We start from the raw sequence: 14,887 nt of genomic DNA, 5'->3' as shown, positions 1-14,887 counted from the left end.
TTCATGGACATTTATCTAGGCTTAAAGGGCTACTCCACTGCTTCTCAACCTGTCGCTCGATCGGGACCCCCAGGGGGTGGAGGTGGAGGGGGGGGGTCCCCCATATGGTCAAGCTTAATGTGCAACATTGTTTTCTCACTCAACGGTAAACAAACCAACGTACGATAGAAAGGTTTCTACCATTTAATGACCTTATTTTACCACCGTTTTAATACCAAATTGGTCAAAATTGGTCAAATGTTATTCATGGGAAAGAGGCAAACATTGTGAAAATAGCAGATCTACAAGCTCACAACGGCTCGCGGTGCGAGCCGTTGTGAGCTTGTAGATCAGCTATTTTCACAATGTCTATCTGATGTTCCCCAGTTCAAATATGATTATATTGGGGTAAATAAACTGATGGTACATATATATATATATATATATATGTATATATATATATATATATATATATATATGTGTATTCTTATTTGTCTCTTATGCTGTTTGTTTTATGACTATATATATATATATATATATATATATATATATATATATATATATATATATATATATATATATATATATATATATATATATATGTGTATTCTTATTTGTCTCTTATGCTGTTTGTTTTATGACTATATATATATATATATATATATATATATATATATATATATATATATATATATATATATATATATATATATATATATATATATATATATATATAGTCATAAAACAAACAGCATAAGAGACAAATAAGAATACAAAAACAAAGGTACAAAGGAGGAGAACAAATATTAACTCATACAAACTTCTTTACCTATTAAACTTTAATAGGTAAATAAGTTGGCAATTTGTTGTTTTATCTCTTTAATTTAAACATATAAAAGTCCTTTAAATGAAAATGAAATACAGTCCTCATCCACTCATGTTTGTATTGGTTTCTAACATAGATATACTGTCTTTATATGTCTATGGTTCCTATCAGCTCAGTGTGGCAGACATCCGGTCTAGACTCTAGAGCCCGCCTACTGTATCCGGGCATGCAGTGTTGCCATGTCTGCTTATTATAAGCGACTTTGGGCTTGTTTTCTGTGAAGTCTCTTGTTTTTAAAAACAAGCACACAAAACCCTCAACCCACACTATAATAAGGCCACATGAACACGTTTATGAGCCTATATACTATATAGGTTCATAAACGTGTTCATATGGCCTTATTGTAGTCGCTTCTTTTGGGCTTGTTTTCCTAGACCTGGTTGCTTATTTGTCTCACAAGATCTGGCAACGCTGAGATCGATCACTCTGCTCTCAACTCGGTGTTCGACTGATCGCGTCTGGCTGGGGATCAGGGTTGCCAGGTCTGCTTATTATAAGCGACATTAGGCTTGTTTTCATTTTAAAGGTGCTTGTAAATATTGCATTTTATTGGTCTTGTTTCTAAAGTGTAGTTGTGTGTTCGGTCTTGTTTTGATGTTTTTTATAAACCGGTGGTTATCAAACATTTTCAAGGCAAGGACCCCCAAATTAATTTTTATTTGAACGTGGACCCCCATCTGAAAATATGTTTTACTAAGGAAGCTTATACAAGATTTGTGTTATTAAAATGTTTCAAAGGTATTAAACATATCACCTTTTATTTTCAAAAAGCAATTTATCTCTTCTTGTCATTAAAACAGCTGATCTACAAGCTCACAACGCGCCGCAATCTGCTATTTTTCTTTCATAACACCCTTAGCATAGTCGCTTCCTTCGGGCTTGTTTTCATAGACCCGGTTGCTTATTTCTCTTACAATATCTGGCAACGCTGCTTCACAGATCCATCACTCTGCCGATCCACTGATCACGTCTGACCAGGATGAAGAAAGACGGTCGCACGGTGATGACGTTTTGTTGTCAATAGAACCTGTGAATAGAACGGCAAATGAAATAAAAAATAATACATTTCCGACGCAATAAGACATTTACAACTACATCTGATGGTCCGCGGACCCCCTGGACCCCCTTGACCCATCCATTAGGAACCAGAGGACCACCAGGACATCCAGGGACCACCAGGACATCATAGTTCCAGGTTATCAGAGGTAAATGTCATCATCTGTAGTTTATCATGATAACTAGATCTATATACTCTATATCAGGGGTCTTCAACAGGGGGTCCGGGACCCCTAGGGGGTCCTCAGAGTTACTACAGGGGGTCCGCCAAAATCTTTATTTGATATATATATATATATTTCCTTAACTTGAACCCTAGCATCCCTTTTCTGAGGAGAACTTTGGCCAAAAAATAGCAGATCTACAAGCTCACAACGCCTCGCGCTGCGAGGCGTTGTGAGCTTGTAGATCTGATATTTTTTGGCCAAAGAGGGTTTAGGTGTAGAGGGAAAAAAAGAGCAGACCAAGTAAACAAAAACAAAAAATCTGAAACACATTTTTTATACAATATAGAGGGGGGTCCCTGCTTCATCTCTCTGTCAGCTAAGGGGTCCCTGCTTCATCTCTCTCTTAGCTAAGGGGTCCCTGCTTCATCTCTCTCTCAGCTAAGGGGTCCCTGCTTCATCTCTCTCTCAGCTAAGGGGTCCCTGCTTCACCTGTCTCTCAGCTAAGGGGTCCCTGCTTCATCTCTCTGTCAGCTAAGGGGTCCCTGCTTCATCTCTCTCTCAGCTAAGGGGTCCCTGCTTCATCTCTCTCTGTCAGCTAAGGGGTCCCTGCTTCATCTCTCTCTCAGCTAAGGGGTCCCTGCTTCATCTCTCTGTCAGCTAAGGGGTCCCTGCTTCATCTCTCTGTCAGCTAAGGGGTCCCTGCTACATCTCTCTCTCAGCTAAGGGGTCCCTGCTTCATCTCTCTCTCAGCTAAGGGGTCCCTGCTTCACCTCTCTGTCAGCTAAGGGGTCCCTGCTTCATCTCTCTCTCAGCTAAGGGGTCCCTGCTTCATCTCTCTCTCAGCTAAGGGGTCCCTGCTTCATCTCTCTCTCAGCTAAGGGGTCCCTGCTTCATCTCTCTGTCAGCTAAGGGGTCTCTGCTTCATCTCTCTGTCAGTTAAGGGGTCCCTGCTTCATCTCTCTGTCAGCTAAGGGGTCCCTGCTTCATCTCTCTGTCAGCTAAGGGGTCCCTGCTTCACCTGTCTCTCAGCTAAGGGGTCCCTGCTTCATCTCTCTGTCAGCTAAGGGGTCCCTGCTTCATCTCTCTCTTAGCTAAGGGGTCCCTGCTTCACCTGTCTCTCAGCTAAGGGGTCCCTGCTTCATCTCTCTCTTAGCTAGGGGGTCCTTGGCCTGAAAAGGTTGAAGACCCCTGATTTATATCTATATCCTCTGGTTAAGACCTGATATATAAGACCTGGACTCATCAGATACAAAGCTCCCTGAATGCTCAGGGTTTGAACATGGCCTGACATACATCTCTGTGAAGCTGTATCTATGGTCACAAGCGTCATGGCGCTACCTGTTCCTGGGTTGAGAATGTTTTACATTTACAACCCATACATCTACATAAATGTTTAGATTTACAATATAAAGAGCTGACCTCACGGCCACGGATATAACGAGATAAAACGCCCGGGTCTAAGTATCCGTATCTTCCGTCTTGTTCAATAAAAAGCATTTTAAAGGGGCTACACCATGAATTTAAAAAAAATATATTATATATAAATATTGCCCCCTAATACCTTTTAAACAGGTTGTAAGTCTAAAAAACACCCAGATATTTTTTCTCACAATCTGACTGTCTGTCATTCCAAGCTTTTTCAGCTGCAATACCAAAACGTCCTATTGGGCAGGGGGGAGCTACTGAGCAATTCTGTCTGGCCATCGTCAATGCAAAATCTGTGCAAGTGACATCACTTGCACAGCCATTCTGAAATGGCCTGTTCAGACACGCCCATTCAGGAAATCCATGAAATGAGCATGAATGACTGAATGTTTAAAAAAAATATTTTTTTTGGGTACAAGAGACACTGGGGAGCCCAAAAAATACTAAAAACCTAAAAAAAAATGAAATTCATGGTGTAGCCCCTTTAATCCGATGGCCGGCCATTGTCTCTGCATTTTCTCCGATGCTTTCAACTACGCGACCCTATCGGTTGGGAGGTGTATTGCACTCTGATACATTATACAAAATAAAATAGAAAATAGAAAATGGTCACCGATCGGATTAAGAATCTTTTTATTGGACAATACGGGATATATGGGTCTTTAGACCCGTGCGTTTCAACTTGTTACATCCATAGCATAGGGTTCAGCACTTTATATTTGAAATGTGAACGTTTATGTAGATGTAGCGGTGGTAAATGTAAACAAATCGCAAACCAGGAACAAGTGGTTCCATGACTGTCATGGTATGACTGTCATGTTTCAGGGCTCTGCGAGTTGCAAACATGTGATAGCCAACCTCAAGAGAACCTAGACATGATTGTCATGATTTTGGATCATATGCTAAAGCCTGATATATTAAACTGATCTACAAATGCCTCAGTATGCCATCTAGGTCTGTCACAATTATTACATGATCGTCTGATCACAAGTGTTTTTGCATAATCGTCATAATCGTCTGCATGTTGAAAAATGTTCACAATATTTTGCTATGCTATTTTTTACATGTGTAACATTATAACATTTCTCAATCATTTCTTTCTTTTCCTCTGTCTGGAAAGTTAAACACATTAGGGCTTATTTGCCCCAGTAATGCCTCATTTGCATATCTAAACGTCCAATTTCAGAAGACTTGTAATACAATAAATAATTGTCTTCATGTAAGTAATCAACTGGGGAAATGTCATAGTGTTGTCTATCATTTATTTTTGTTAAATGGAGAATAACATTGGGTCATCTTAGAATCGTCTCATATAAGAATTGTGTTCCAAAAATAAACAAAACTGTCTCTGCGATATTGTCAGGTGGCTCTGTATCATTTATATTATTTATATATATATATATATATATATATATATATATATATATATATATAGATAGATAGATAGATAGATAGATAGATAGATAGATAGATAGATATTGTCAGGGATGAGGTTCTGTATTGTTTATGATAGTCAGTCAGTCATATTTGATACAGTCTCAATCAATCAATCAATCAAACTTTATTTATATAGCACATTTTTACACAACGAAGAAAAGAAAACAATACATCAAATCAGCAAAAAAGGACATTTTATGATTGGATGTGGTTAAAGGCCAGAGAGAAAATATGGGTTTTAAGTAAGGTCTTAAATATCTGGATGGACTGAACAGATCTGATGTGGAGGGGGAGATTGTTCCACAGCTGTGGGGCTGCCACCGCAAAAGAGCGATCACCTCTGGTTTTGAGGGTTAAGTTTGATGGCACGGTCAGCAGTGACTGGTCAGCAGACCTTAGAGCTCTGGGTGGGTTATGGGGTGTTAGGAGTTCAGCCATATATGGGGGGGCCAGACCATTGATGGATTTAAAAGCAAATAATACAATTTTAAAATCAATTCTGTATTTTACCGGAAGCCAATGGAGAGAGGCCAACACTGGAGTGATGTGGTCATATTTTTTGATGCCTCTGAGAGGGCGAGCAGCAGCGTTTTGGACAAGTTGTAAACGCCTGAGTAGGGAGAGGTCGATGCCATAGTATAGTGCATTACAGTAGTCAATCCTAGATGTGATGAAGGCATGGATTACTAATTCAAATTGTTTGAGGGGGAGATATGGTTTGATTTTGGCCGGGAGTCGTAAATGAAAAAAGCTGTTTTTTATGACAGAGCTAATCTGTTTATCAAATTTGAAGTTGCTGTCAAAAATAACACCTAGGTTTTTTTGCATTATTGTGGATATTGGAGGTGAGGGGGCCCGGGTTGTTGACAGGTGAGGTGGGGGTGGTTCTGGCCTGGTTCTGGCCAAAATGTAACTAATTGGGCTGAAGTAACATTATGGTTTTCTCACCGTCAGTTGATGCTTCATATCCATAAGAGTCAAACCGCCGGGGTCATTTGTTTATTTATGGAACACAGTTCTTATTTGATGAGATATTAAACATGTCTATGGCCTTGGTTCTCAAAGTGGGGTCCGGGGACCCCCAGGGGTACTTAAGAGGGTTCCAGGGGTTACCCAGCAAAATGTGTAAATATAGCATCAGAATAACGACCTTTTATACTTTCGGCTATTCAAAAATAGCAGATCTACAAGCTCGTAGCGCGGCACCGAGTGCCGCGCTACGAGCTTGTAGATCTGCTATTTTTGAAAAATCTTGAAAATTTGTGCAAATCTTTGAATATATATATTCTATAAAGCGTACATTTGTAACTCAAATCTTTGCTTCTGGGGGGGTCCCTGGAACAACATTTTTAGATGGGGGGTCCGCGGCCAAATACATATCATTTTGGGGGTCTTTGGCATGAAAAAGTTTGAGAACCACTGGTCTATGGGGATTCAGAATGGGGGAAAAAAAACATGACCAGGTATGATGAGTACGTTATGTCAGACTTTAGTGTTCTGTTGACCCTATAAACATTTGATACTGACGTCTTGTCTGGCTCATGGACTATTAGGACCACCAGAGGACCACCAGAGGACCACCAGGACATACATCTGACCAGAGGACCACCAGGGACCGCCCTCCACCAGGACCAGAGGACCCTCATCAGTAGCTGTTGTTCCGCCTGATGAGACGAGATGATTCCGGTTCCCCTGGTGGTGTGTGTGTTAGGAGCATGGTGCTGTGTGTACCTCACTGACACACTGCTGAAGGTACACACACACACACACACACACACACACACACACACACACACACACACACACACACACACACACACACACACACACACACACACACTAGAGTTCTCAAATTCTACCCTAACCCGGCGCTTTCGGACCGAGCCAGGCCTCTGGCTACATGATAAAAAAAGAAAAACAAAAAAGAAAAAGAAAATATATATATATATATATATATATATATATATATATATATATTCTGTCTGAATGTGTATTTATCTATTATGAAGATGGCGCTGACTGACTGACTGGTTTGATTGATTGATTGATGTACTTTATTTAGTAAGACATGAGAACAGTACATGACAGTACATGGAAGTACACATTCACAATACAAGGTCTACTAAACTGTAAGACTCATTAAGCACTGAGCTTGTTTAAAATGAAATCCCCATGCACACAAATCATGATGATATACACACTACTATACATATAAGAGACACAGATATACACACTACTATACATATAAGAGACACAGATATACACACTACTATACATATAAGAGACACAGATATACACACTACTATACATATAAGAGACACAGATAGATATACACACTACTATACATATAAGAGACACAGATATACACACTACTATACATATAAGAGACACAGATATACACACTACTATACATATAAGAGACACAGATAGATATACACACTACTATACATATAAGAGACACAGATAGATATACACACTACTATACATATAAGAGACACAGATAGATATACACACTACTATACATATAAGAGACACACATATATACACACTACTATACATATAAGAGACACACACATATATACACACTACTATACATATAAGAGACACACATATATACACACTACTATACATATAAGAGACAGATAGATATACACACTACTATACATATAAGAGACACAGATATACACACTACTATACATATAAGAGACACAGATATACACACTACTATACATATAAGAGACACACATATATACACACACACACTACTATACAGAATGTCATACAATCAGTTTACAGGTTACTGGTATGAAGAGCGAAAAATATGTACAAAAGAAGAAGAGAGGGGGGGTAGATTAGGTTAGGACATGGGGTAGGTTAGGACTTGGACAGGGGCCATTTTTGAATTGCAGCCTCCTGAAGGTGATTCTTTAGGGCAGTTTTGAAAGTGAGTAGGGTTTTACACTCCTTTACTCCTTTTGGTAGGGCATTTAAAAGTCATCTAACCAACCTAACTAAGAAAAGTAAGCCTAAAATTGGCTTCCTCTACAGAAATAGATCTTGCTTTTCTAAAGAAAACAGAAAGAGGGTCATCCAAGCTACAATCATGCCAATATTTGACTATGGAGATATTTTATATATGCATGCCGCAGGCAGCACTTTAAAACCCTTGGACGCAATCTATCACAGTGCACTCCGCTTTATCACAGGTGCAGGTTTCAGGACTCATCACTGTACATTGTACACCTCAGTAGGATGGTCTTCCCTGGCTCTTAGAAGGAAGCAACATGTCACCCTGTTTACATACAAGGCACTACTTGGAAAACTGACCCTGTACTTGACAAAACTGTTAGAGCCCAATACCTCAAGTCATGCTACCAGATCTCAAGATAATAACATTTTGCTGAAGGTGCCCACAACCAATTCTAAACTGGGAGATACAGCCTTTAGTGCAGGGGTCCTCAACAACAAATCTTGAAGGTCCACAAATCCGTTTTTGAATAAGGCTAGGGTCCGCACATGCACGCGCGCGCATGTGCCCCCCGCGCGCGCAAAGCGTGCGCGCGATTTTTTCGCGGATTTGGGCGGATTCGGGTACTTTCCCCCCCGTTTTTTCTTACTTTAATTCGGTTTTAGGGTTAGGGTTATAGTTATTTAAAAAAATTTATTTATTTTTTATTATAATTTTCCCAGGGTCCACAGAGAGGTGCCCCGCGGTCCGGAAACGGACCGCGGTCCGCCTGTTGAGGACCCCTGCTTTAGTGTATATGCTCCATATATATGGAACAGGTGTCAAGAAAAACTGAAGTTAGATGCCCTTGTCTCTTTTGCTATTTTTAAAAGATTGTTAGCTGACCTTATTGTGGAAGAAGATCTATGCACATGCTTGGTGTAATATATGGTATTAATATATAACTTTTGCAACCTTTTTATTTTTATATGTACCTTGTTGTCCTCTGTAAAACCATTGTTGTAAATGTCTTTTTGTACACAGGGCACCATTGAAAAAGAGACCCTGGTCTCAATGGATTTCCGGGAAAGACTGGGAACGCAGCACGTGTGTCATTTTTAGATTTCTTTGGCTATTCAAAAATAGCAGATCTACAAGCTCATAGCGCGGCACCGAGTGCCGCGCTATGAGCTTGTATATCTGCTATTTTTGAAAAATCGTGAACATTTGTGCAAATATTCGTTTTTTTGGGGGTTTTTTTGCAGACATTTGTAACTCAAATCTTTGCTTCTGGGGGTTCCTGGAACTAAATATTTTACAAATGTTCGCTCTTAAAAAATATATAATCCAAGATTTTGCCCCGAATTTTGAAGATTTTTCAAAAATAGCAGATCTACAAGCTCGTAGCGCGGCACCGGCACATGAGCTTGTAGATCTGCTATTTCTGAATAGCCAAAGTGTAAAAAAATGCTTTTTAGCTCAAATCAAAAAGTGACACAGATGCGTTCCCGGTCTTAAAGGGTTAAATCTGCACAATGCAAATGAATGCCAGTCAGTCAACGCCGTCTATAAAACATGTATTATTATCAAAAAACATCTTAAATAACTTCTGTTTGTTCATAGTTTACTTCTTCTCTGTGTTTGTTAGCCAGGAGAAGCTTTACATATACTGTAGTTAGAATAGTTTAGTCTGGTTATGAGGCAGGGTATATACTGCATGTCATGGCATGTAACCTCCACAGGGCGGAGCTGTAGGCTACACAGCACAAGACACCCTGTAACACTGACTGGTCCTGTGTGTTCAACTCATCAACACATAGAAACACATACAATACAATCAGTGGTGGAAAAAGTACTCAAATATTTTTACTTAAGTAAAAGTATCAATACTGCAATGTAGAAGTACTCTGTTACAAGTAAAAGTCCGGAATTCAAAATTTACTTGAGTAAAGGTACAAAAGTATTGGTATCAAAATGCACTTAAAGTACCAAAAGTAAAAGTACTAAATGTTTGAAAATAGCCTTGGTATAAAATAGGGCTAAAGTGGTTAATATATGTTTCATTATATCATAATTTATATCTGCAAAGTAACTAGTAACGAAAGTTTTCAAATAATTGTAGTGGAGTAAAAGTACAATATTTGCCTCTGAGATGTAGTGGAGTAAAAGTACTGAAAATGGGAAGTACTCCAGTAAAGTAAAAAATCCTCAAAACTGTACTTAAGTACAGTACTTAAGTAAATGTACTTAGTTACTTTACACCACTGTAAACACATACAATACAATACAAGATATTATCAATACTAGGAGGAGCAGTACAAGTATATTTACAGAGATACAGCGGTGTGTGTGTGTGTGTGTGTGTGTGTGTGTGTGTGTGTGTGTGTGTGTGTGTGTGTGTGTGTGTGTGTGTGTGTGTGTGTGTGTGTGTGTGTGTGTGTGTGTGTGTGTGTGTGTGTGTGTCTGTGTCTGTGTGTGTGTGTGTCTGTGTGTGTGTGTGGCTAGAAGACTTTTCTAGGTCTAGTTGCAAAGTGAACCAGAACTCAGTCTCTACTCCAGACATAGGAAAGGAGACTACATTTAGTACGCATTGCATCAATTAGAGCAGGGGTCTTCAACCTTTTCAGGCCAAGGACCCCCTAGCTGAGAGAGAGAGATGAAGCAGGGACCCCCCACTACATATTGTATAGAATTGTGGTGCAGATTGAATTAAATTAGAACTTTTTTTTCCCTCTACACTAAACCTCTTTGCCAAAAATAGCCGATCTGCTATTATGCAAGCAGATCTGTGCTTGCAGATCGGCTATTTTTGGCTAATATTCCCCTCACTCCCCTCAGAATCCTGTCACAGAAATATTTGGAGGACCCCCTGTGGTAACTCTGAGGACCCCCTAGGGGTCCCGGACCCCCTGAATTAGAGTTTTACCAGTATGGTAAAAGCTGTCTATACTCTGCCTAAAATAGTGGTTATGGTTGAGTTATAGTCTGTGCCATTCTGATACCATGTGATTTAACAGATGATGATATCTTGTCATTTACAGTCATATTTTGTCATATTTTTAATACTTCAGTTGATGTAGTTTTATACTCTTACTGTACTATTTATATTATTATTTACAATAACTTGTAGCTGAACTTAAACAATGATTCATGGATATTTTTAGTTATTCCTAGATCTGAGGTTCTCAAAACCTTTTGATTTCAAGGACCACCATAACTCTGAGAGTGTACAAATGGAACCAAATGGACCCGTTAGGGTCCATTTGGTTCCATTTGTACACTCTCAGAGTTATAGACCTGTAAGGGTCCATTTGGTTCCATTTGTACACTCTCAGAGTTACAGACCTGTAAGGGTCCATTTGGTTCCATTTGTACACTCTCAGAGTTATAGACCTGTAAGGGTCCATTTGGTTCCATTTGTACACTCTCATAGTTACAGACCTGTAAGGGTCCATTTGGTTCCATTTGTACACTCTCAGAGTTACAGACCTGTAAGGGTCCATTTGGTTCCATTTGTACACTCTCAGAGTTATAGACCTGTAAGGGTCCATTTGGTTCCATTTGTACACTCTCAGAGTTACAGACCTGTAAGGGTCCATTTGGTTCCATTTGTACACTCTCAGAGTTACAGACCTGTAAGGGTCCATTTGGTTCCATCATGTGTACGCTCAGAGTTACAGACCTGTAAGCAGTGCTTAATTTGTCCAAGAGAAGGTGCCGGGTCCCCGAAAATGTTGCCTTTTCACAGGTTTTTCGCGCATTTTCTATAATCTTTTTCACTACATTTATTCACCCAGTATAACATTAGCAGTAACATTTGGCACATACTGTGGCCCATCAGAACACTGGTAGTCAATCTATCAATTTGGAATGATCAATCTGAATAACTGACATATTCGAGAAATCATATTTTTATTGTTAACAGAATTCTATGACACCATGTAGCTTGTCTTTGTGTGTCAGGTAAAGCACCACATCAGAATTACAAGAAATTGAACAAAAACATGAAAATATAAAGTAAAGAAAAATGCGGCCAAAAATGTCTCTATTTTCAAGGATAAAATTGAAAACATAAATGATCAAACATCACTAGAATTATTCAACATCAGAGGTGGTGTATCAAAAAGAAAAATGAAAATGAAACATTCATTTATCAGGTCCATTTTTTAACTGTAAGAACGATGCACAGCACACACAGCTAAACTCACTGTGGCTAAGAGAAAAATATGTGTTGTGTACAGTAATAAGCCAAACTCACTGTGGCTAACACACAGAAATATGAGTTGTGTACAGTAATAAGCCAAACTCACTGTGGCTAATACACAGAAATATGAGCTGTGTACAGTAATAAACAAAACTCACTGTGGCTAACACACAGAAATATGAGTTGTGTACAGTAATAAACAAAACTCACTGTGGCTAACACACAGAAATATGAGTTGTGTACAGTAATAAGCAAAACTCACTGTGGCTAATACACAGAAATATGAGTTGAGTACAGTAATAAGCAAAACTCACTGTGGCTAACACACAGAAATATGAGTTGTGTACAGTAATAAGCCAAACTCACTGTGGCTAATACACAGAAATATGAGCTGTGTACAGTAATAAACAAAACTCACTGTGGCTAACACACAGAAATATGAGTTGTGTACAGTAATAAACAAAACTCACTGTGGCTAACACACAGAAATATGAGTTGTGTACAGTAATAAGCCAAACTCACTGTGGCTAATACACAGAAATATGAGTTGTGTACAGTAATAAGCCAAACTCACTGTGGCTAACACACAGAAATATGAGTTGTGTACAGTAATAAGCAAAACTCACTGTGGCTAACACACAGAAATATGAGTTGTGTACAGTAATAAGCCAAACTCACTGTGGCTAACACACAGAAATATGAGTTGAGTACAGTAATAAGCAAAACTCACTGTGGCTAACACACAGAAATATGAGTTGTGTACAGTAATAAGCCAAACTCACTGTGGCTAACACACAGAAATATGAGTTGTGTACAGTAATAAGCAAAACTCACTGTGGCTAACACACAGAAATATGAGTTGTGTACAGTAATAAGCCAAACTCACTGTGGCTAACACACAGAAATATGAGTTGTGTACAGTAATAAGCAAAACTCACTGTGGCTAATACACAGAAATATGAGTTGTGTACAGTAATAAGCCAAACTCACTGTGGCTAACACACAGAAATATGAGTTGTGTACAGTAATAAGCAAAACTCACTGTGGCTAACACACAGAAATATGAGTTGTGTGACAGTAATAAGCCAAACTCACTGTGGCTAACACACAGAAATATGAGTTGTGTACAGTAATAAGCAAAACTCACTGTGGCTAATACACAGAAATATGAGTTGTGTACAGTAATAAGCCAAACTCACTGTGGCTAACACACAGAAATATGAGTTGTGTACAGTAATAAGCAAAACTCACTGTGGCTAACACACAGAAATATGAGTTGTGTGACAGTAATAAGCCAAACTCACTGTGGCTAACACACAGAAATATGAGTTGTGTACAGTAATAAGCAAAACTCACTGTGGCTAACAGAAATATGAGTTGTGTACAGTAATAAGCCAAACTCACTGTGGCTAACACACAGAAATATGAGTTGTGTACAGTAATAAGCAAAACTCACTGTGGCTAACACACAGAAATATGAGTTGTGTACAGTAATAAGCAAAACTCACTGTGGCTAACACACAGAAATATGAGTTGTGTACAGTAATAAGCAAAACTCACTGTGGCTAACACACAGAAATATGAGTTGTGTACAGTAATAAGCAAAACTCACTGTGGCTAACACACAGAAATATGAGTTGTGTACAGTAATAAGCAAAACTCACTGTGGCTAACACACAGAAATATGAGTTGAGTACAGTAATAAGCAAAACTCACTGTGGCTAACACACAGAAATATGAGTTGAGTACAGTAATAAGCAAAACTCACTGTGGCTAACACACAGAAATATGAGTTGAGTACAGTAATAAGCAAAACTCACTGTGGCTAACACACAGAAATATGAGTTGTGTACAGTAATAAGCAAAACTCACTGTGGCTAACACACAGAAATATGAGTTGAGTACAGTAATAAGCAAAACTCACTGTGGCTAACACACAGAAATATGAGTTGTGTACAGTAATAAGCAAAACTCACTGTGGCTAACACACAGAAATATGAGTTGTGTACAGTAATAAGCAAAACTCACTGTGACTAACACACAGAAATATGAGTTGAGTACAGTAATAAGCAAAACTCACTGTGGCTAACAGAAATAGTAAGTAATAATATGTCCAACCAAACTTGACAGGCAGCAGATACAGTTTGATTCATTGTCCTGTTTATGGGTGTATTTATTTGTCATGTTCTTGTGTGTTTTGTCCATGAATCATATGCTTGCCCATTTAGACACAGTAATCTTATTCACACAGAGGTGCTGACCGACTGTCTTCTCATGTAAATTGTAACGTCACGTCACCACAAGACAAAGGTCTCCCCTCCTGTCTCTCTCACAGGCTCTCTTGTCCTCCTCACTCCATGTAGTTTCCATTCAATGGAGGGGAATTGAATTAGGACTGAAAGATTTATTTTAAAAATAAAGCCTAAACTGAGTGACGCGTTGTCAATCGCGCACGCACGCACGCACGCACACACACACACACACACACACACACACACACACACACACACACACACACACACACACACACACACACACACACACACACACACACACACACACACACAAAACAGCGCCGCTCGCTGACTGACTGTCCATGGTGCTAATAGCCTACGGTTAACAGCAACGCATTATTCCCACAGTGCAGCGACTGCATACAACTCCACACGTTTTCACTTGCCAAACACTCATCATTTCACAGCACAACCATCGTTCCTGATCAAAACACTGCACAACAGAAAATAGCAACAACGTATTCTTACCTTTCAGTTTATCTGTTGAAAACC

At 39.1% G+C, this 14,887-nt stretch overlaps 1 protein-coding gene and 1 long non-coding RNA gene across 2 annotated transcripts in view; one reads left to right on the top strand and one right to left on the bottom strand.

The window, feature by feature from the left end:
- The window catches only part of LOC311039202, a 765,206-nt gene that overhangs the window by 451,662 nt on the left and 298,657 nt on the right, over positions 1 to 14,887 (bottom strand). The window lies entirely within an intron of this gene.
- Positions 1,911 to 14,887, top strand: part of mbtps2 (membrane-bound transcription factor peptidase, site 2) — a 53,589-nt gene continuing 40,612 nt past the window's right edge. Inside the window, exons 1-2 of the mRNA XM_084048862.1 lie at positions 1,911 to 2,070; positions 6,504 to 6,702. Of these exons, the coding sequence (XP_083904988.1) occupies positions 6,628 to 6,702 (75 nt within the window). The 5' untranslated portion in view covers positions 1,911 to 2,070; positions 6,504 to 6,627. The remainder of the gene's footprint in view (positions 2,071 to 6,503; positions 6,703 to 14,887) is intronic.

The sequence above is a fragment of the Gymnoscopelus microlampas genome (assembly GCF_963454915.1).
Source record: "Gymnoscopelus microlampas genome assembly, chromosome: 22".
NCBI classification, from domain to species: domain Eukaryota; kingdom Metazoa; phylum Chordata; class Actinopteri; order Myctophiformes; family Myctophidae; genus Gymnoscopelus; species Gymnoscopelus microlampas.
The sequence above is the reverse complement of the archived record's forward strand: the minus strand, read 5'-3'. Positions and strand labels throughout refer to the sequence as shown.